This window comes from Pygocentrus nattereri, chromosome 8 (assembly GCF_015220715.1).
Source record: "Pygocentrus nattereri isolate fPygNat1 chromosome 8, fPygNat1.pri, whole genome shotgun sequence".
Lineage (NCBI taxonomy): Eukaryota > Metazoa > Chordata > Actinopteri > Characiformes > Serrasalmidae > Pygocentrus > Pygocentrus nattereri.
This window is the reverse complement of record NC_051218.1, coordinates 1,617,501-1,642,500: the sequence shown is the minus strand read 5'-3', so window position 1 is coordinate 1,642,500 and position 25,000 is coordinate 1,617,501. Positions and strand designations below refer to the sequence as shown.

At 42.8% G+C, this 25,000-nt stretch overlaps 1 protein-coding gene across 1 annotated transcript in view; it reads left to right on the top strand.

Annotated features, from left to right (window-relative positions):
• spon1b (spondin 1b) overlaps window positions 1–25,000 on the top strand; it is a 145,970-nt gene that overhangs the window by 85,075 nt on the left and 35,895 nt on the right. Inside the window, exon 7 of the mRNA XM_017685553.2 lies at window positions 16,953–17,017. Coding sequence (XP_017541042.1) covers window positions 16,953–17,017 — 65 coding nt within the window. The remainder of the gene's footprint in view (window positions 1–16,952; window positions 17,018–25,000) is intronic.

Below are 25,000 nucleotides of genomic sequence, written 5' to 3'. Positions count from 1 at the left end.
GCTGCATGCAACTTACAACATGCAAGTAGTTGCATCAAACTCTGACCGCAGAAAACCAGCCTACGCTGAATTAGACCTGTATTAAAAGCTCAAGTGTTGGTGAAAGGAAGTTTTTTCTATTAGTTTTCTGCACACAGCAGACAAATAGAGAGTCCAATTAGACAGAGAATCTGTCTGAGTTTCCTCCTGAGGCTCTGGAGCAGCCAAAATGTCAACAAAGTGTTTGAGCAAGAGCTGTTCTGGTTAATGTCGGGCTCAGGCTGTAGTGTCTGATCACTGTCATAAAGCTTCAGGCCTACGGCGTCTGTAACAAAGAGAATTTGTCTCGCGCAAGTGAAAGCTGTGCTCGTGGAGATCTTTAGTCAAACTTCATTTCATTTCTGGAGAACAAATCCATTTCCTCTTGGGCAGCAAAAGAGCGCAGTGCTTTTTATGCAACCGCTCTGAGTCTCTGGTTTCCACACGTTCTGCTTTAAGTTTTCTGCTCATTCACCATCGTTAAGGTTTACCTCTCTTCCGCCTCAGTTCAACTTCCCCAAGGCGTCCTGGAACAAAGAGCAGCGTAATGATTATAAAACATGTTGCACTTGCTCTGATGATAAAAACCATCTTTCCATTGCAATGCTTGTGGGAAACTAGTGCAACAGATTAGAAATAGGAGCTAATAAGCATGATGATGGCATGAATTGCACAGATTACAGACTGTTAGGCCTGTTTAGCACTGCTAGCCCACAGCGCCAACACCAGAGTGACTTCATGTTCTTTGAAGAGTTGTTGGTGTGTGGTTTAGGTTGGCTGAAAATTTTTCAGTGTCTCAAACAAACTGTAGCAATCAACATGCATTGCTTTATGCACTGGGCACAGGTCTATCTGTGGTCACTTTTCTTTAAGGCAGTCTTTCTGAAGCTGCCCAAAGAGAAGCAATTAACAGAAAATTGCTTTTGATGGGTATCATGTCATGTCATGTCTTGAAGGACCTGGAGTAGACGTAGAGAGTCTGTCTTTACTAAATGCTGTCCATCAAAAGTTTGGGGACACTGAGCTCTTTACAGGTTTTTAATTAATTAATTTTTTTTTTTTTTTTTACCCAATTTGCTCCCCAGTTTACACTAGAAGGGTGAAGGCTAGCACAGGGTTCGTCCAAGAACTGTGGAGCACCACCGCTTCTTTTCGTACTGCCCCTCACACAATGTCATTGGACAGATGAACACACCATCGGAGGAAATCGCCAACCACCAGATCTGTTACATCAGCTTACAGACGCCTGCGCTGAGTAGCATTGTGTTGAGTGATGGGGGGAGAAGAGGGGGCCATCCTGCCCACCCAGAAAGAGCGAGGCCAATTGTGCTGTCTAGGACACCCGGTGACAGATGACTGTAGCATCACCAGGGATAGAACTCGCAGTCTCCTGATGATGGGGCCAACGCTTAGACGGGTGCAGTGTTTTTTTGTAAAAATGAATTAATTGACACTTTTTAATCCCACAAATGGGGAAATTTCACCTCCGCATTTAACCCAGCCGTGAAGTGAAACACCACATACACACACACACTAGGGGGCAGTGAGCACACTTGCCCGGAGCGGTGGGCAGCCCTATCCATGGCACCCGGGGAGCAGTTGGGGGTTAGGTGTCTTGCTCAAAGACACCTCACTCATGGACTGTCAGCTCTGGGGATCAAACTGGCAACCTTCCGGTCACAGGGCCAGTTCCCTAACCTCCAGCCCACGACTGCCCCAAGATGAGCACACTGTCTTTGTTGATTAGCAATAACTTACCACAATGAAGACTAATACTGTCGCTTTTGTCCACGGCAACTCATTGCAGCAGATCCCATTCGTTTTCTACAGGACGCATTGTGCCCATCATAAACAGTCATGCTGTATTTGATGGGACCGGCATGTCAAATTTGAAATATGTGCTGTGTTGAAAATGTCAAGCAGATGCAAATAAATCTGGCCAGTGTGATGCATCTACCCAATCAGAAGTCAGGTGGTGTTTGCATGATTAGTGTCTACAGCTCAAGTGTCTACATGCAGTTTGTTTATCAAATGTTCCTGTGTGACAAAGAACAGCAGCAAATATGTTTTTTATAAGTTCAACATCTGGCCACCAAAGCCAAATCTGTCAGTCTATCACAACATTGATTTGATTAGTCCTGCTTATCAAGATTTAATTTAATTCAATTTTAGTGTTTTAACAATTCAAATAAATACAATACTTTATTTGTGTATTCTGACATGCATTCTGTTACATGCCAACTCTGAATACAGATGCACTTAAAGTGTTTAGTGTTTTAAAAAAAAGAGGATGACAGACTTCAGAGTTCTTGGTAACCTCTGGCATAAATGCAAAGCCAAATGAAGAATATCTTCTCGTCGTGACGGTGAACAATGTCTGAGCGAGTGTGAAGTTGGAGAAACCCTTCTTTAGCTTCTAGCTCTGAGTGACAGTTTCCCTCAAATTAAATCAGCCACTCCAGTTGGCTGTGAGCTGCCTATGTCTGCCCAAGCCTGCGGTCACTCAGCTCAGGCAAGAAGAGGAGAGGAAAGTCAATATCACACAATATTAATAAGGCAACTCACATGACAACAGTAGCGGAGAGGACGAAGTGTGTGCACTGTGGAAGTGTGTGAGTGAGAGGTTACGGTGTTTTTATGAAAGAGGTGGACGCTCTGTTGTGGCTGCAGTTGAGATGTTGGTAAGTGCTGAGCAGCCTCTACTGTTATGAGTTAGTTTTGTGCTATGAAGGCCGTTTCCATCCGGTATCACGGTTTAAACAACAAATTAATTCATTTACAATCATGGTATTTGGCTGACGCTCTTACCCAGGTTTGATCATTTTATACAAGTCGGTGAAGGTGGTGTTAGGAGTCTTGCCCAAGGACTCTTATTGGTATAATGTAGGGTGCTTGTCCAGGCAGGTATTGAACCCCAATATAAAGTGTAGAAGGCAGAGGTGATACACACACACACACACACACACACACACACACACACACACACACATTTGGTGTAGTGGTTGTGTGTGTGTGTGTGTTTTTACATGTTATAAGTGTGTGTGTATTAGGGCTGTAAACCAATATTTTGATTCAGTGATCAATTATTAGTCATTCATCCATCCATCCATCCATCCATCCATCCATCCAATACACTTAGATTTACACTACAATTAGAGTTAGCAATACACTATTAACCACTTAAAATATCCTAGCAACTTCCTGCAACACCATAGCAAGCACCAGAAGTACTATGGCCACCTCTTAGCAACACCTTAGCCACCACCTTGGATACTGTGTGGTGAAAAAGGACAAAAGTCTGTGCCACAGACAGTACACCACAAGGCAACATCCTGGCATCCATGTGGGTTTCCATAGCAACATAATAGCAGCCACCTGAGATACCATAGCGATCACCTAGCAACACCATAGCAAACCACCAAAAAAATGACAGCAAACAACCTACCAACCACTGCCGTTTCCATAGCAACCTGGCAAAGACCTGGAACACCACAGCAACTACCTATAAACCCCTAGTGACCACCAAAGATGTTGTTATGCAGTGACAGAGCAGCACCCTCGCAATCACCTGAGGGGAACCACTGTAGCAACCATCTAGCAATCACCTGGCACCCCATAGGAACTGCTTAGCTAAACCCTAACAACCATCTTGCACCATCTCAGCAAAAAACTTACATACATACATCCCAGCAAAATTCTAACAACTTCCTAAAAGACAAATAAATAAGCAGCTTAGCAATACTGGTGAATTGCTTAAACTGCATGATCACTCTGCTGTGGTGTTCTAGGTGGTTGGCAGGTTGCTATGGAAACGGCAGTGGTTGCTAGGTTGTTTGCTGTCGTTTTTTGGTGGCTGCAGTTTGCTGTGGTGGCTGCAGTTTGCTATGGTGTTCCTTCAGGAAATGAACTTTTCTGGTATTTAATCAGCTTTTAGTATTTATACATTTGAGCAGTCATTGTAGGACCGCGGAGAGGAATCATACTGCGGCCACAGAGGGGAAAACAGACAGTAAAGACAATACACGAAGATGTTCATCTGGACTTTTGTGATAAATAGCCTGAGAATTTTTCGTTGAGCTCATTCTTTACTCCAAAACTATAAAAAAAGAATATAATCAATTGGACATCGATGCGCTTAAATCACCAGTTTCAGGTCGATGCGCCAGTGCACTTCTACACCCTTAGTGTGTAGGAATGTGTGTGTGTGTGTGTGTGAATGCAGCAGTGTTGGAAAGGTGTGTGTGACCTTTCCGCTGGCGTCTCATGGCTGATTCTTTGACAGCAGCTGAAAGCTGTCTGCCACACTCGCACTCCTTTTTCTTCTCATCTCTCCTTCCTCGTCTCTCTCTGCATCCCTGTCCCACCTGTCTGGGTCACTTCGGGTCAGTCGGGGCCGTTTGGCTGTGAAGTGTAAAACGCGGCCTCCACAGGAAGGAGCAGAAACCTGCAGAGAAACTTTTCTCATTTTCATTTTCTACACAGCAAGACTGGCCCGTGAGATAAATTACAATCACTGTGGGCATTCGCACGTGTGTCTCGCCTGATTAAAGTGATAGTTTCAATGAAAAATGAAATTTGAATTATGCTCTTTGGTTCTTTGGTTTTGCACTGGAGCTGTGAGGCTAGAGCAGCTGATAAGATGTAGAAGCTAAGAGCAGCCCATTAGTGTTGTGCCTGAACCACAAATTTGATTAAAACCACATTAGGTTGTGAAGGGGCTCATATTCTACTCTGTTATTATGCTCCTTGAGGTCCACTTATAAGGTTTGTGTGGTTTATGTACCAATAATTCATTTTTACATGACACTTTTCCATCCCCTCATTCCTTTAGTGTTAAACAGGCTTTTGTTGTTGCTGTGCGGTTAAAACTGATAAATGTAGATGACGTCTGATCTGAGTGTCTGGGCCGCCTCATTTGAATAGCAGTCTGGGCTGAACCACTCCTCATAACCTTCATTGTGAGAGGGCGGGGCTAAACTGCTCTTGGCTGAACAGGCCGATTGGTTTTCATGACATCACGAAAACAGTTCATTCAAAACAAGCCCTTCTGCCCGTGATTCTGCGTTTGTGGACCATGTGGGCGTCTGGGGAGTGGACAGTATGTGTTGAAACTTCAATAATGTTTACACACTACATGAAACCCCCTTCTTTTAAAGTAAAAGTAATTTTTCCATTTTAAGTAATCTGAAATAGACTTGCCTGTGTTATATCTGAAACTGTATGACATTGTTTTCTATACAAGTGATTCCATCCATCCAAGTCCATTTTCTAAGCCGCTTCTCCGTCAGGATCATGGGGGGATGCTGGAGCCTATCCCAGCAGTCATCGGGCGGAAGGCAGGATACACCCTGGACAGGTCGCCAGTCCATCGCAGGGCAGACAGACAGACACTGACAGTCACTCACACCTAGGGGCAATTTATCTTGTCCAATCAGCCTGACTGCATGTCTTTGGACAGTGGGAGGAAACCGGAGAACCCGGAGGAACCCCACGCAGACACGGGGAGAACATGCAAACTCCACACAGAGAGGACCCCGGTCACCCGGCCGGGGAATCGAACCCAGGCCCACCTCGCTGTGAGGCAACAGCGCCACCCACCATGCCACCGCACAAATGATTCATTTTTACAAATGCCTATGATGTGCTACTGGTTACCTACATACCTTTATTACTAATGTTTGCCGCCCATACTACTCTTAAAAAAAGTTTTTCTGAACCGAATCTTTCTCAAGTGACTCATTTTTAGCCAAAGTTTATGTGGTTAGTGATAGAAAAGAAACTGCAGTAAAAGAGGGAAACGCCCTGTGGGCTCTACCAAGCAAGCAAAATGTATTTATATAGCCCATTATACAGCAGGTGTTGTCACAAAGCAGCTTTACAGAACAATCAGTATTACAGAAAGAAAAGAAAAGAAAATCCGGGTCCGAGCCCCCGTGAGAAAGGAAAAACACTAGCAAGGAAAAAAAAGGTGGTAAGGAAAAACTCCCTAAAGAGGAAGAAACCATGAGAGGAACCAAGACTCAGAAGGGGAACCCATCCTCCTAATGTCGAGTGGTCAAGCCGGTCCAGAAGGCTGGTGAGCAGCAGCACCCGATCAAGGCAGAAGAGGCAACAGCAACAGGGAGACTAATCACCAAAGGCTCTCTCTCTCTCATATATATATATATATATATATATATATATATATATAAAAAACATTTATTTAGAAAGCTGGACTATGACTGCTCCCCTTTAACCCCTCCCTATGTATGTAACCATGAAATCCCGTGTATCAGAGCATGTGTGAGAGGGGATATACATTATTAGCAGGTTTGTGTGTGTATGTGTGGCTGTGGTTTGAGTGAAGCTCAAGCAGAGACAGAGATTTTGTGTCGAAACTTTATAAGCAGCATAAGTGCAGATTTACTCTAAGGTGATGGGAGCTGGATTTGAGGCTATAGAGAGATAAAAAAGCTCAGAGAATAACAGGCCGGCAGTGATGCTACAGCAGCAATAACCAAAAATCAACCCAACACTTTATTTCACTTTTTTCGGGGCAATGGAAACTCAGTCATCTTGAAAACCGCTGAGTGTGTGTCTGGGTCTGGTTCTGCATCTGCGCGAGCTCTGTATTTACCAAATGTCCCCGCAGTGATAGGAAAAGATGAATTTTCTGACATTTTGGGGACATTTCGCTGTCCTCTATAAGAAAAAAAAGGCTTATTTGTGGAGTAGAGATAAGGAGAACTACAGCAGGGCCCAATCACATTTGAAAATAGTCATAAAAGAGCAGCGGTTTGAAAACAAGCACTCCTCTGTGGTCGGGAATAGCCTCTCGGCGGTGGCCAATTACATGAAAAAAGGCCTTCATTCAGCAGCCCACTCTGACAAAGTAAATGAGCTTTACTGTGGAGCTGGAAAACAAGGGATTAACATCAACAACTGCTTCACATCTATCACTTCATATCTCCCACCATTCAGCCTGAGCAGACATGAAATCAATACATCTCAGCTAAAGCCTGACCGATACGTTGTTTGTCCTATAAAGTCAGCGATGTTAATTTCTCAGCATTGACTGGAATCCCAGCGATGAAGCACTAGGAACATCTCTTTAAAAGCACGTTTAGGAATGCAACACTGTTTTCAACGGCTACCACCAGCTGTCTGGTCAAGGGGAGGAAAGCATTGTGAACATTTATCCAGTTTCCCTGTTTTAGAGTTAAACACTAAGGTTATTTATAAGTGGCTTGTTTAATTATCTCACTGTTTAATCTTTTATGAGCTTTTGCTTTTTCAACTGTAAAAATTTGACAACACTGACCGTCATAACTGACAACTGACAATCACATCAGTCATTAAAGAGCCGTTCCTCGAAACACTGGGATCTCACTGACAATAACATGCGTAGAACATGTTCTATTATCTGTATAGAAGTTATATTACACACTAAAATCTGTCATTCATCAAACATGTGTTTGTACAGCTGTACACAGTGAACAATGAGAAATCCCACACTGCTGTGCTGGTGCTTGTCCAGGCTCATTTACATGGAGAGACACGCCCCCAAATAGCTATAAATATACTAAACAGCTTCCCTTTAAAGTTTCCTGTTGGCCTGTGAAGTATATAAAAAGCTGAATTGTTGTATTTAAAAATGCTCTTATAGGTAAAAATGCAACTTTTCACTCATAAGAATCCAATTTGAACACGCAAAGATAATTTAATGCTGATTATTCAATCATTTCAATTCTAACATGTTCACTTTAAACAATTCAGTTACAGCTAATTGAGTTTGTACATGCAGCACACTTGATGGTTCTTCAAGGGTTCTTTGGCAAAGAAAATGGTTCTGTTCAGAAACATGAACACTCGAAGAACCCTTTACATGATTAAAGCGTTCTTTGCATCAGTAAAAGGTTCTTCGGATCGATGGAGAATGTGTTTTCTGTGCTGCTATAGAGGATTAAAAGGGTTCTTCTGCTGTTACAGGCTTGACGTCCATGGACACTCAAAAACGCTTTGCCTGATTAAAAGGTTCTTTGTGTCATTAAAGGGTTCTTTGAGTGTTCATTTGCTTACTGAAGAAGCCTTGAAGAACCACCTTTTTTAAGTGTGCAGAACATAATTCATGAAACGGCAATAGAAATGCTTTTTGATTTTTTTCGCATTTCAGATTTTGTAAGAGGAGCATTCATAATATTTTTCTTCTTAATATTGAATTCCTGATACTCGCAGAAAATACTCCAAAAAAAAGTAAATAAAATAGTGGATTAACATCTCAAATGTGACGGTGCGGTCAGCCACGGTCTTCATTATTCTAAATCAGAGGTCGTCTGTATCTCCTGTCTGCACGCAGAAGCTGATTTGAAGTGTTTGTAAGACTTAAATCCATGAAGAATGTTGCTTTTGTTTATCTGAAGTGTTATTTTACTTTGCTTTGCACAAATTAAAGTATTTATTTGATTGTTTGTTACCACATAAGTGAAATTAGTGAATTCGTTTATTTATAAAGTGCTTTTTACAACAGCCGTTACGGAAAAATGGCAACAGTGGCAAAGAACAACTGCCTAAGAGCAAGAGGAAGAAATGTTGAGAGGAGCCAAGACTCAAAAGAGAAACCCATCCTCCGCTGGTCGACACCAGACAGCGAACAATAACAAAAGAGCAAAATGAATGGAGAATGTGGTTTTAACATTAAGGGTTTTTAGGTTAAGCTGACACAACATTTTTACAGCGCATGAGCACAAAATGCACCAATCATTCTGTCATTCATGCTGAATTACCTGATAAATAATAGCAGTCTGTGATTTCACTGGTCAGTTTACTGACCTATTTAATCCGTCTCTTACTCGGGGCAAAGCTTTCGATTCTCCACCAAGAGCATAGTGACCGGTTTAAATGACTACAGTGCGCCATTATTTCAGAACCATCACATACACCTGCTGATGGAACCTCCACCATGTTCTGCAGAACGTAAGCTCTTCTGATTTGTTTTTTGTCTCCAGACTGTGGTCTTTTATGGTCCTCTATGTGAAAGCTGGACAGTATTGGAAAAATAATAGATGCCTTTGAACTTTGGTGCTGGTGGAGGCTTTTGAGAGTACAGTGGACAGCAGAGAAAACAGACAAATCAGTTCTTGACCAAATCAAGTCTCACCTCTCACTTGACGCTCACTTGAAGCTCTGCTATTGGAAAAAGCAGCGATGTTCAGAACAGTTGAACACAAGAGAAAGAGGATGACCAGCAACGGAACAGATGTGGAGAGTCAGAGAAATCATGAACAAGTCACGAAGAAACCTGATGATCCAAACAGAAGACATCCGATATTCTGGAGAAACTCTCTCCATATGGTCACCAGGTGTCGTGACAGCACTTAATACTATAATTTCTGTTGTCAGGGACGATATACAAGGATACTGTTTGTTGATCACAACATGATTATCCCGGATATTCTTCAAATTAAGCCATCCCAGCTGAACATTCATGCAACTCTGTGTCAGTGGATTAGTCGCATCCTGGCCAACAGAAAACAGCATGTACATCTAGGCTCTTACCTCTCCAGTTCACTCTCTCTAAACACCGGTGTTCCACAGGGGTTTGTACTGTCCCCTCTGCTGTTCTCCTTTTACAATGACAGCCTCACCTCTAGGGACCCAACAGTTAAACTGCTCAAGTTTGCCAACAACACCACTGTTATCACTTTGGTTCTGTGCTCAGCAGGAAAGTGGATGGTCTAGTGTTATTTGAGGGTACTTTCCAGCTCAAAAACAGACGGAGTGGTTTCAGACTTCTGGAAACATTCCATGTTCACTCCTCCCCTGATGGTCAATAACAACTGCTTGCTCTGTCGATTCCTGAGTTTGCAGGAAGCACCATCTCAGCTCAGACAGCAGTGTCACCGTCATTACAAACAAGGCGTAGTGGCTGCAGAAATATTGAGGTAGTTGTTGAAGCCTAAGACTGCAAACTGTGATGTAACCTGCTGAGAAAGTTCTAGGATGTCGGCCGCCTCTGCATCTTGAGAGTGAAGGCTGGACAGGTAGTATTGTCACTTGGTCAGCACAACAGATAGTTCCGGTCCTAAAATCTGTTGGGCTGAACTGAGTTTGAAACTTTGAGTTTGAAGTCCACAATATATGCATATTGACCACGTCACAACAACTAATTATGGATTACGATGCAAAAAAACCCTTGTGCTGTTAATGGATCTTAGACTAAGGCTACGTTCACATTACCAGGTTGAAGTGGCACAAATCTAATGTGACTCAGATGTGATGTTTTCAGGGCTGTGTGGACACAAATCTGACCTTTTCAAATCCGACCTGAGCCGCTTTCATATGTGGTCCTAGATCGGATACGTATCCGATTCGTGGCCATGTGACCTTAATGTGACGCTCCGATCGGAATTCATGTGCTTTTTTTCCTGCTGCGCGTGTGCCATCTTTCAGCGTTACCATGGCAGCAGCACCGAACAGACGTTAAAGCCTGTAAACGGTGGAAAAGCAGCTCATCTCACCTTTTTCTCCTTCGTCTGGCTCTAATAATGAAGCTGAGAGCTGATCAGAGTTAATGATCTTCTCAGTGAAGCTGAGATTCATTCACTGAGATTCATTCACGTGACATTAGTGAGTAGGATGTGCGTCATTTAGGGTCATTTCAGGCCGGTTTGTTCACATTAATGACAAATTTGAGTCTCTTACCTTTACGGGTGTGAACCATCATGTTAGGGAGATCGGATTTGAGCACCGAGACATCTCATGTGAACGTAGCTTAAGATTTAGACTGTTAGACTTATGGATCTTAGACTGTTAATGGAGTAATTTCTGACTTTCATGCTGCTTGCATGGACCACCAAGTATACTGATGGAGTGAGAACCCAGTTTTTGTTTAAACTGAAGGGCTGTGAATTTATGCTCTTTACTAGAACCAAGCTGGTCAGCTGGCTAACAGGCCAAACAGCTCCGTCATCGATATCGCAGGCTTGAATTGAAGTACTTACGATACGATTCACTATGAAATGACAGCACAGATGTCTAAAAAATCTCACTCGAATGCTTCACGAGTCACGTCAAACCCATGTCTCAGTCCCAAATGGCTCTGTATTCCCTAAATAGTGTTCTAGGGGCAGTCGTGGGCTGGAGGTCAGGGAACCAGCCTCGTGACTGGAAGGTCACCGGTTCGATCCCCAGAGCCGACAGCACGTGACTGAGGTGTCCTTGAGCAAGACACCTAACCCCCAACTGCTCCCCGGGCTCTGCGGATAGGGCTGCCCACCACTCTGGGCAAGTGTGCTCACTGCCCCCTAGTGTGTGTGTGCTCACTAGTGTGTATGTGGTGTTTCACTTCATGGATGGGTTAAATGTGGAGGTGAAATTTCCCCATTTGTGGGATTAATAAGGTTATCTTAATTTAATTTAATTTAATCTTAATTTCTAGCTATGGAAGTTGAGAAATTCTAGCCTCTACAGCCAAACAGTGCATCATTTATGGAGTAAAACAAAGCATAAATACATTTGCATCATCCACGCTCTTAAGGACTTCCCGTGTGTTGTTAGGTCCAAACTGGCCAGCACGTTTCATATTATTTATATTTATAATAATATTATAAAATATTATTAAGCAAACTGGCTACAGCATCTCTTTTACAAACAAAAGAGCAGCAGCAGACTAAAATGTGCAAATATATGCAAAACGATAGCAGCTAGCATTAATTCTAACAGTGTATCTGAGGGCTTCTGGGTGGCATATGGCAGCCCTCCTGCCACCTTGTCTCTGCAGGTTTCTTAAAGCTGAGGTTCCTCTGCTCTTCCACTGATGTCGTTCCTCCTGAATGACCTCTTGAGTAGAATGCACCACTGGATCCGAGGGCAAATGGCAACAAAGAGAAACGAGCAAACAGCACACAAAACACATCTGTGTTATGGCGCATAACACGTTTTTTCACTTTAAGCCACTGTCAGAGGACTAAACTAATCCATATTCAGTCACACCACTAAAGGCTAAAGGCGGCTGTTGTGATCTTATCGTGTGGCAGTTCAGCAATAACAGCAAAGCATACATTTGATAGCTGGTTTATCTCAGTTTCCGTACTTGGCATATTGAAGCAGCAGGCGAGAGATGCACTCTAAATTAATATCTTCATGCATGTGCAGGGCCATCTGCCACTCCGAAACGTATTCATCAATTTAGCCAATTAACAGATTGATTGCTTAATTACTCCGAGGCAGCTGTTAATTGGTCACCCGAATGGCGAGAGCTGGAGATTAAGCCATGGTTCTCCTGAGAGCTGATTCGAGCATAAGACCTGCTTTCAGGGATGGATAAGTCACTGTTTACCGTTAAAGCTGCTTTTGCGTTAGTGGCCTAGTGCCGTGTTATTGTTGTCTTGGTGTTCTTATGATTTCTTTTGTGGATCTTATTCTTTGCTCTTTCTTTTAAATTTGTGGCATAGAGCTTAAAGTCTAAGGGCAGATGATATGGCAAAACATAGGGGTAGAGACCACTTATCAATTTATCAATTATTATGGATGATAGCCATCGAAGCAGTCATTCAGATTTGTCTTTCCTTTAGAAACATTGCACAGTTGTCCTGTGTTGTCCTGTGCCCTGCAGTGTGGGGGCATGTCACATTATCAGAAACAGTATCTTTTCACTATTATTTTTAGTTCATGAGATGTTTTCATACCATTTTAAAAATGTGCTTGCGATTTTTAACACACCGAAACCTTCACATCACGTCCGATATGCTTTCATTTTTAATAACACACTCTCAGTGTGGGAGAAATAGATCAATTAAAGAGTAAAAGCGACACAGTGAATATTTTTTCTTTTGGCCAGGATGACTTAAAAACCCAGACAGTGGGCAAAAGCCATTCTGAGCATTCAGTTCTACGTCTTACTGTGCAGTTTTGTGTTGTTACTTTAGGCTGGATGTTGTTGTTGTTTACGTAATTAGTCTAATCAGTTTTTATAACACATGGGATGTGCATGGGTACTCAAGTACACTGCCTCAAGTGCCAACATTTGAATATGAAAAATGTCATTGAGTGCTCATTCATTTCCATTGTGGAAAGGAAAAAAAATATGCAAGCTAAGAATTCAGTGAAAATTCCTTTAGGTTTTAACTGAGCTGTGAGAGGAACAGTCATGCTTGTGAGTAAGTATGTATTACACTGCAATGATGTGATTGAGAGGAGAGGGCCAGTGTGGCTGTTGCAAGGCAGCAGTAGCCACCATTAGCTAGAACCATCCATCCATCCATTTTCCAAGCCGCATCTCCCTCAGGGTCGCAGGGGGCTGCTGGAGCCTATCCCAGCAGAAGGCAGGATACACCCTGGACAGGTTGCCAGTCCATCGCAGGGCAGACAGACAGTCACTCACACCCAGAGTCAATTTAGCATGTCCAATTGGCCTGACTGCATATCTTTGGACAGTGGGAGGAAACCGGAGAACCCAGAGGAAACCCACGCAGACACGGGGAGAACATGCAGACTTCACACAGAGAGGACCCAGGTCACCCGGCCGGGGAACCGAACCCAGGTCCTCCTCGCTATGAGGCGACAGCGCTACCCCAATGTTACCTTCACGAAGTAACATACACAAAAGAGAGGAGAGAAAAAGTTGTACAGAAGACAATGAGTCATCAGATCTACTGCTGCGCTGGTTAGCTCTAGTGTTAGTTCTTCCATTCATTCAAGGCAGCCTCTGTTATTCATGTGCAGTGACCGAAAGATTCCTCTCGGCTGTTTTTGAATAATAAGACCATTTTTGTTGGTAACTCTGAAATTTTTAACATAATAGCTTCTTGGTCTCATGAGGCCGTGACATGATCTACTAACTACAATGCATGTCTAGGGACGACTTGTTAAACGCTTGGTGCTGTATTATAGCAGATTATGTAACAAGGGTGCACCACCTATAAAACCCAACCCAAACCCCACTAGTCCATGTGCTTTTAAGGTCTAGAGTGATAAATAACACAAGGGAAACAAGCTAGATAGCAAAATGTGCATAATTTTCAAGACATGCTAACTTTTATCGCATCCATGGTCTGAAGACGGGCTTATTATCCATCCAACGATAGTAATGGGCCCATCTGTAACGGGGAGCGAGGCGGACGCATATGTGGAGATAAGCGACTTTTATTGTGGGCAAATCCAGGGTCATAGTCAAGATGGTCCAGGGTCATAGATCCAACACGGATTGATCGGGGGACCGACATGACAAACCAGAAAGAAACGGAACAAACAACTGAACATAGACCAGTACAAACAACAAAGACCAGCAAACACAGGGCTTAAATACACAGGGTAAACGAGGGGCAGGCGGGAAACAGGTGGAAACAATCAGGGGTGGAGTCATGAAACAAGGGGGCTGGACTAAAACACAAACACATGATTATGATACATTAATATGAAGCAAAAGATGCTTTATTTTTCTTTCCAACAGCCAACTGAAAATGTGTTTATTCTTATAGATCGAAATTAAACAAAATGCACATCCTTTTGACGTTGTCATGCAATTTATTACCATAATGCTTACATCAAATCAAATCAGATTTATTTGTGGCGCTTTTTACAATGGATGTTGTCACAAAGCAGCTTCACAGAATTCCAGAAAAGACAGTTTTAACAAGAATGTGAAAAAACCCCAGGTGGGCAAGCCAGGGGCAACAGTGGCAAGAAGAACCTCCCTCAGAACTGAGGAAGAAACCTTGGGAGGAACCAGGCTCACCAGGGGGGGACCCGTCCTCCTCTAGTCAGACTGCCTACAGAGTTATTACACTACTAATATTAATAGCAGTAGTATTAGTAGTAGGAATAGCTGGGAGTCTATGAGAACTTCAGTGTAGGGTGGGCAGCTAGTCCAAGGCAGGTGGTGGTAGCTGGGGCGTGGGCAGCTGGTCTGAGGCAGGTAGCAGGAGGGCTCGACTGTCAGTCGTCCTTCAGTGTCCGGCCGGACATGCGGGCAGTTGTATACTCGGAAAAAAGGCAGGGAGATGGAATTAGTTTAATTTATTCTGATTGTACGTAAACCAGGGGATGTACATGAGATTATATTGCTCACCCCACCTTCACGGTAATACTTCAGAACATGTCTGATCTTCTTTACTGCCTGTAGTGTTCACTGTATAGTCATGTGAATGTGACTCAGAGCACACTGTCTGCTTCGGTTCCGTCTGTCTGATGTTTGATGTCAGGCTGATCAGACAGTTCTGGAGCCATACATACACATTCCACACACTCGTTCATGCATCACTACAGCATGAACGTGTGTGTGAATCGAGAGCATCACTGTAGCGTGGTGGGTCTGCTCTGGGTCATGGTGACCTGTGCCTGTCTCTGGGAATTCATGTCCAGTTCAAGCAGCGTTGGAAAGCTGCATTTAGACACAACAGTCCAAGGTCAGAGTAGCAACCGTACCAAAGAAAGATTTCGTGCTGTAAAAAGATGCTGACTGGAAATGCAGCCCTGTACCTGTGGTTGATTATTACGCTGGTCCATTCAGTTTAGTTAAAGCTGCTTTTGTGTACATATTTCAAAACCATAATGGCATGTTTCAGAGTTGCTTTCTCACTAAGAATGGGATAGTTATCGCTTTTTAATGATACACCACTGTATAAAACCCAATCATAATCGTTCCATTTCACATTTCAGTAATTCATATAACCATGTACAATTAACATACTTTTGCAATGTCACAGTGAGAGTAAATAACTGCTGGCTTCCTGTAAGACACCAGGCAGTGTTTACACAGTTACAGTCTGAACAGCAGTGGTGCTGGTGAGCATTTCGCCGACTCCTTATTTGGAGTGAGCCTTAGTAGATGATTAATTAACTCTTAACAGAGTATCAGTAACATATCAACAGCATATCAGTGACGTAGCAGTAGTGAAGCATCTGAATACACTGATGTTCTGCTGATACTTTACCTCCATTAAGTAGATGCATTGTTAATATATTGTTAATATTAATACCTAACATTACCAATCTTACCCTAATCCTAACCCTAACCTTAACCTCAACTCAAAATCTAATGCCATGTTACTGAAATCTGTTGAGTGTTTGTTTCATCTGTTGTGCTGGTCCGAGTGGATCAGACGCAGCAGCGCTGCTGGAGTTTTAAACACTGTGTCCACTCACTGTCCACTCTATTAGACACTCCTACCTTGTAGATGTAAAGTCAGAGACGACAGCTCATCTGCTGCTGCACAGTTTGTGTTGGTCATCCTCTAGTCCTTCATCAGTGGTCACAGGACGCTGCCCACAGGACGCTGGTTGGTGGACTATTCTCAGTCCAGCAGTGACACTGAGGTGTTTAAAAGCTCCAGCAGCACTGCTGTGTCTGATCCACTCAGACCAGCACAACACACACTAACACACCACTACTACATCAGTGTTACTGCAGTGCTGAGAATGACCCACCACCCAAATAGTACCTGTGAGGGTCCATGGGGGTCCTGACCACTGAAGAACAGGGTAACAGAGTATCAGAGAAACAGATGGACTACAGTCTGTAACTGTAGAACTACAGAGTGCAGCTATACAGTAAGTGGAGCTGATAAAGTGGACAGTGAGCGTAGAAACAAGGAGGCGGTCAGAATGTTCTGCCTGACCGGTGTAATATGTGCTTTTTAAACAGCACTGCACTTAAAGGGAAACCTGTGAGCATTTTGGGCACTCATATGAAATGTTCATGCCATCCCTATTTCTGACTACTGCATTGTCCTTTTCTCTAGCTCTGTATTTTTTGCTGGAACATCCAGTCCTTGGGTAGAAAAGCACATGTCACACGCATTGAGCTTGGCAGCTGTATATGCCTGTAGCTTAATGTCTGCTGCTGTCCGCTGATGCTGAGCACGGTGGACTTATCTCGCTTTGCTGCCACAGATATGCGAATCTTAAACACCCTGACGATTAAATATAGCCTCTCTCTCCCTCTCTCTCTCTCCCAGGGTGATGACGTTATGACAGTTATCAAGACTAAAGCTCAGTGGCCTGCCTGGCAGCCTCTCAATATGTGAGTATCTCCAGTGTCCTTTCCTTTTCCGCTTCCATTGTCACACATGGCCTAAAGTCTCATTCCTCAGCAGTCAACCATAAATCTGTTCACTGCAGGCGGACCACCGCAGTCAGCAGCCGGCGTGAAAGTGTAATCGTCACTCCTCTGTTTGTAATGTCATTTCTCAGCGCTGTTGTTGCATTTGTTTGATATTCCCAGAACATGATCTGACAAAACTGAACATTCCAAAAGAAAACACTTGAAAAAGATGGTCATCCCTGGTCAAATGACATGTTTTGTTGATTTTATAGGTGAATAATCAGAGGACACACTTCTGCACATTTTAGCTTTATTTGCTGAATTGACCACTGGTGAGTTTAACACAATGTTCTAATGTTATAAATAGATGTTGCCTGTGCAGACGTGACATTTTATATTTCACTTTTCCAGCATGTTGAACTCAAAAAGTAAAGAGAAATTGTGCAATAATATTAGCAGAAAAATCTTCCGTCAGCAACATGTGGCTCTTTTACTGCCCTCTTGTGGCTCCTCAGCGGAATTAGACTTTTATGTAAAAATAAAATAATCCTCCTTTGCAGTAAAATAAAGCTCTGCTCATCGTTCAACACAGTTTTAATAATAAATGGTCTTAAACGCTGGAGTTAAAGTAAAGCGGCTAATTCACCCACCTTGAGGAATGGTGCACAGACTGCTGGTCACCATAGCAACGCAAATCACCTGTAACTAGTCGCTAACAAAAACACAAAGAGAAAGATTTAAGACGATTACTGATCATTTGGCGATGAGTGGACTTATAAACACTCCAGCTGGGTTCCCGATACGTTTAATCTGCAACGAGAAATTTTTAGCTCGCCAACTTCAAATTTTCCTGTTCCACCTTAAATGGAGCAGCAGTTACATTCTGGCACCCGAGTTGCCATTTAAGGTGGAACAGAAAAATTGGAACGAGAAGGTGGCGAATGAGGAGAGACTTCAGCCTCGTGAAAAGTTGCATGTTGAGAGACATTTTACAAGAAACCAGTCCACTAAAAAGTTTCCTGCCAGAGATGCGAGAAATACGGCTATAGCTGAGCTAACGGGTGAAGCAGAGCGAAGTAAGACTGTGTTTTTGTTTATATTTTTTAGTCTACACTTGGACATTAGCCAGCACATTTTAAGACATATTTTCAGCCAAAATGGTAAAACGTTACTTCAACAAAACAGACATAATGAACAAAATGGCTCTTCTTAACATTTAGCTTGCGCCCGCTGCTGTAGAGGATGTGTTATTTTATTTTCACTCAGAAAACCAACAAAACATGTCATTTGACCAGGGCTGGTGAAACATCTGCATGCGATAGTAAGTCACGTAAGTTAAAAGTGTATACAGGCTACGCAATGTAACGCTGCTGTCGGAAGAAAACCTCGTATCTCCATTTTTGTCATTTTTCAGTTTTTACTATAATTTGAAAATGCCCGTTGACCTTTACATTGCATGTAATTTTCATGATGAACGGGCTAAAAGAAACAGCCCAAAATGACTTACGAAAAATTCTGGTTCCATTGACTTACATTGAAAGTAAAGCTTGTTTTTTCCTTCTCCTGCAAAGTTGCCGTTTTGGAGATACGAGGTTTTCTTCCGACAACAGCGATAAGCTCTTAGCTCATGCATATTTCATACAGTGATACACGGTAGCACATAGAAAGCTCCAATTCTATACACTCTAATTCTTTTCCCACATGGATTTGCACACCCTCGGGTAGCAGATTTAAATGAGTGGAGAGACATAACAAGTACAGATGCTTCCAGACAGGTGTACTGTTTGGTCCAATTAAACAATTAACATCCTAACGTGCTCTGTGGTGTGTACCAAAATGCTGAGCAGGCCCAGTTAACCTTGATTTTAGATCAAGATGACAAGAGGAAAAGATCTAAGTGAGTCTGAAAGAAGGTTCGATATTGGGGGCACAGATGGCAGGAGCTTCAGAATCACAACGACAGCTCGGCTGATTAGTGTTGGCCTCTGCATTTAGATCTTCGGGAAAGACGTCGGTAAATATGGTAGGAAATTGTGGTCGTTAGCTCAGTTCAGTTACCATGATGCTCATGCATTATTGAGATATGTAAGGGAAAAGAAGAATTTCGTCAGAATCAGTCCGTCCACATCTGCAGAGAGGTAGATATTATAGTATGGCTGTAATGCATAGGCACAAAATCCGCAGGCACTGGCCTACAAGGATATGGAAAATAGTGATATGGTCAGATGAGTCAATTAAATTCAATTGCTTGTTAACACAAATAGCCAATCAGCCAATCACACGGCTGCAACTCACTGCATTTAGGCGTGTAGAGGTGGTCAAGACGACCTGCTGAAGTGCAGACCGAGCATCAGAACGGGGAAGAAAGGGGATTTAAGGGGCTTTGAACGTGGCGTGGTTGTTGGTGCCAGACGGGCTGGTCTGAGTATTTCAGAAACTGCTGATCTGCTGGGATTTTCACACACAACCATCTCTAGGGTTCACAGAGAACGGTCCAAAAAAGAGGAAATATCCAGTGAGCGGTCAGTTGTGTGGACGAAAATGCCTTGTTGATGTGAGAGGTCAGAGGAGAACGGGCAGACTGGTTCCAGATGATAGAAAGACAACAGGAACTCCAATAACCACTTGTGATTTAGAATACCGTCTCTGAATGCACAACACGTCGAACCTTGAAGAAGATGGGCTGCAGCAGCAGAAGGCCACAATAAATGCAGTACAGCTTAAAACTGACTAAAGCAGACTATATAAGAATGTGAGTAAAGAATATGTAAACAATAACTGCATCATAGTAAAACCTTTTTCTTAGAGTTTATTCTGTGATTTCACTTTATTTGAAGGGTACCTACTTCATGCACTGAATAACACATTTATGAAGCAACATTTGAGCATTTATGAATATATTATGCTCATCATCACAAGATGCCATAAGACACATTATGGAATAAGTGATGCTATGTTGACATAAAGGTCTTTCAACTGAACTGACAGACATTTGTTTCATTTATAACACTGTTATAAGCATCATCACTAAGTAATAGACTTTATACAGCAGAAGCCTGACACCATTTGTCAGTTCTGCATTTTACTGCTGGAGTTCAAAAGTGCAGAGGTATAATTTCTTTTTTAAGGTATAGTTTTCTTTTTTATTAAGGACCCACGTCTCGCAGCAGTAGTGAACAACTAACTCACATGTCTTCTTAAGAGACAATGTTCATAGACTAATAATGAAACTGTAATAGCTCAGTACATTACAGAGCTGCTTAAAGTTTCTGAATTCTTTATCATTTTGTGAGTTTCCGCATAACCTCAAATGTGGTCAGATCTTCATTTAGGCCACAACAATAGAGAGAATCCATCCATCCATCCATCCATCCATTTTCCAAGCCGCTTCTCCGTCAGGGTCGCGGGGGGGCTGGAGCCTATCCCAGCAGTCTTCAGGCGGAAGGCAGGATACACCCTGGATGGGTCGCCAGTCCATCGCAGGGCAGACAGTCACTCACACCCAGGGGCAGTTTAGCACATCCAATTGGCCTGACTGCATGTCTTTGGACTGTGGGAGGAAACCGGAGAACCCGGAGGAACCCCACGCAGACATGGGGAGAACATGCAGACTCCACACAGAGAGGACCCTGGTCACCCGGCCGGGGAATCGAACCCAGGCCCTCCTTGCTGTGAGGCGACAGCGCTACCCACCACGCCACCGTGCCGCCCCTAGAGAGAATCCAATAAGACAAATAACATAGAAAATTACATAGTTTTTCATGTATTTATTGAACAAAGTAATCTAACCTTAAATGTCTTTGTTGGCAATGTGAACCTCTAGAATGATCATATAATATGGGGATAATTCGGATCAGGAGGTTCAATCAATTGATTGACGAACAGGTATGTGTGTGGTGAACCCTGCCCTGTTTAAAAAGAGTCTTCACCACCAAAGTCTGGTCTTTACCACACCCAGTTGTTAGTGCATGCCATGTCTCAGTCAAGACATGACTGAGGACCTCATGCTCAACAGGCTGGAAGAGGTTCCAAGACTATTGAAAAGTTTGGACTTAACGTACCGACTGTCCGACTCTGAGAGAGTGTGCACACCATTGTGACCCTTGTGGTCATCTGACAAAAGTGACTCCAAAAGTAAGGCGAGGAATATACTAGAAGATCATGAAGAAGCCCAGGTTAACATCTAAGGATCTCCAGGGCTCCCTTACACTGGCTAATGCAGAAAAACACCAAGAATAGCATGCATGAAATGATAGCATGGAGAGAGCTGCTACTCTCCAGGAAGAACATTTCTGCCTGTTTAAAGTTTCCTAAAGACCACCTGGATGAGCCAGATGACTACTGAAATATTATCTGGATGGACAGGGCAAAAATGCCTCTGTATGGCTTAAATGAGAGATGTTGTGTTTGTGGTTGTTTATGCATTTTAACATAAGAACTCCCAACTATGAAACATGGTGGTGGTAGTATCATGGTTTGGGGCAGTTTTCCTCCTATTGAACCAGGACAGCTTGCCTTTATTAAGAGCTATGAATTCTGGATTGTGTCAATCAGTTCTACAGCAGAATGTTAGGGCATCCATCTGTGAACTGAACCTCGACAGAAGGCATGCGCTGCACAAAGACAACAACCCAGAACCAGCAGTTAGGCTGCAATGAATGGTTAAAGCAGAAGAAATCTTGTATTTTGGAATGGCTGAGTCAAATTCCCAACCTTAATCCAATAGAAATGTTGTGTCAGGACCCAAGATGTGGCGTTCATGCGAGAAATCCCACCAACATAACACAGTTGAAGCAGCTCTGTAACGAAGAATGAGCCAAGATTCCTCCAAGTCAGTGTTCAGGCCTGATCAACACTTACAGGAATCATTTGCTGCTTAATGAGGTCCTACCAGTTCCTGAGGTTCCCATACATTTGCCAATAAATACAGTTCATGTTGTATCGCTTAGTTGAACTGAATGAAAAGCTATCTAATTGTTTGTCTTATTTCTTTTTTTGGGTTCTCTTTATCTGTCGTCATGAGTGGAATGAAGATCTCATTATATTTCAGGTCATATTTATGTAGAAACTCCCCCAATGTACCTGTATGGTGTAAAAGTAGTTGTGATGCCATGTTGTAGCTATAAATGTGAGGTTTGATAAAATCTGCAGATGAAACGCAGCTTTGCTGCTGCCTGTCTTGGTTCTTTCAACACTCCGATTTTTGCCTGGGCGTAAGGGAGGGGGTGGGGGAGTGGGGACAGATTTCCGAAAGGCCCCTGCTGGGCATGTGGATGTTTCCCCGCGTCCGTTAATGAGGCACTTAATATTTCATGTGGCATTTTATTCCGAGATAAAGGGAGGGCTTCCGCTTTTGATGTGCAATGCATTTCCCTTCGCTGCCGGGCTTCGGTACACTTCAGCTCAGAATCTTCAACTGCTCTGTTTTAACTCCAGGCTGCCACTTAACACACTCACTTTAGCCTCTGGAGGACGCTCGGATACAGGTACAGCTAATTATGCTCCGGCATGAAAGACGCGTGAGAACGTCACCCCGCTTGGCACGCTGTTCGCGTTCACAAGCGTGTGAACTAGCCGCTCTGCGCTGTTTGGATTTACATACACAGCTCAGTTCACTCCCATCAAACAACGGCCACATTCCCTGTTCGCTCCCAGATGAGAGTGAGCCTGTGGGATCAAATGTGTGAATGTACTTGTTTTTATAGCTTATCAGGACATGGAGTGATATGTATAACCCATATAGTACTTAGATGTAATGATAATGTAGTGCGCGTCTAGATGTAAGTACCTGTATAAGTACCTGTAATGATAACATGTCCCATATGTAATATGTCACCGCTGCCGGAACAAAACCTTGTATTTCCATTTTTGTCGTTTTTAAGTTTTTGACATTATTTGAAAATGACTATGGACATTTTGTATGTAACGTTGTATGTTAATTTCATGATGCATGGAGCAAAAGAAATGGCCCAAAATTACTTGGAAAACGTCTGGTGTGTGTATGTATGTATGTATGTATGTATGTATATATATATATATATATATATATATATATATATATATATATATATATATATATATATATATATATATATATATATACGCACACACACACACACACACATGTATTGCTGTTGTTGAAAGAAAACCTTGTATCTCCATTTTTCTCTTTTTCAGTTTTGGGCATAATTTGAAAACGCCTGTTGTTCTTTATATTGTGTGTAAAATTCATGATGAATGGACTAGGAAAAATGTCTGGTTCCATTGACTTACATTAAAAGTGCAGTAGCTTTTTTCCTTCTCCTGTAATGTTACTATTTTGGAGATCAACAGCGCTCTATTTATATATATATATATATAAATATATATATATATATATATATATAATGTGTGTGTGTGTGTGTGTGTGTGTGTGTGTGTGTGTGTGTGTTACATATGGGGTATGTTGTCATTAAAAGTACTTATACAGGTTCATACATATACATAAGGATCTGTACATAATAAGTACATTAGTAGTATAAGTGTGCGTAAGTACAGTAGTATGGCCTCCTCCAGCTGTACGGACAACATCAACGCCATAGTCAAATTCATCCCATACTCTATTGAGCATGTTGGGTGTGACTGGACTCACAGCTCTTTCCATGTGATTTCGGAGACCATCCGGTGTTGTTGGGAACGGTGGCACATAAGCAGAACCCTTAACGTACTCCCACAAAAAGTCACATGGCATTAGATCTGGCGATCTTGGGTGGCAGAAGTGGAGAACGCAAAGCGCTTTCTGCTCAGGGGTCGCCACCTCAGTCAGAAACTCTGTGACCCCCTCTTTCAATTAGTATGTGATTGGTTCCTAGGCGCCTCACGATCACCCTGTCTGTGTCCCTTAGGTAATACAAATGTATTATGTGTAAGGATCTAAATACATGTGACATCGCTGTGCATAAACACGTACGCTTTGTCTGTTATGGTGTGATCCTCCACAGAAAGAGAGAGGGAAGAGAGAGCGCTCTCATTCTGGATCTTTCGCTTATGAAGTGTTAGCTGTGGGAGTCCGAAGGCAGATGATGAATATTTTATGGTTGTTAATCGATAGAGTCAAGCAGTGCATATTCCAGCCCTCAGCCTGCACTGCTGTAGTGGCAACAGTTGCTTTGGAGATGGCTTCTAATCAGGGCAATTAACTTGATTAATTGCCATCTGTGCCAGCTTACAGAGCGCTATCTCAGTGGAAATTACACTATGGCGCACAATCAGCCTCCACACTCGCCATCAGAGGAACGTGCAGCATGTTTTCGCATAAACATCCTCCTCGTTCGCCCCCCCCCCTCTTGACCCTGGAGAAAGTGTCTTGTCTTTTAAATCGAATGAAAACGTGACAAAAGATTTTCATTTGATCTGCTTTGGTGCAGCGGCGCACACCATCCTACACAAAGATCTCCCTCTCCCCCTCTCTCTCTCTCTCTCTCACTCACTTTGTTTGTCTTCATCTTTGTTTTTCCTTTGTTTGAGTTGGTTGTTGTCGGAGTTTTTAATCACGTCACTGGGTTGATAACAGTCGCCCATCCAAAAATATCCCGTCAACAGCAGCTCTGTGGTCAGAAAGGGACGAAGGGTTAGAGGACGACTAGCACACGCATAGCAACAGATGTTCTACCTTCAGTAATTGAAAACCACAAGGTGCACTTATATGCGTGTTTCCGATAAAATGGCCAATTAACACCTTAAATGGCCAGGGACCACCAGTTAGCCCAAACGTTTTATTGCAAGAATAGCTCAGCCAGATTGCACGGACGTCCCTGTAGTTACTGAATAATAAGCCTTAGAAAGTAATAAGCCTAATATTTTAAGGAGTTGTTGTAGATATAAGATATGTATATATAAGGTAGGAAGCTTTGCCTCCTTAAAACTGGCGCTGTACTTTTTCATCAGTTCAGGGCTGAAAGTTCCAGTTTTATGGTTTTTGGT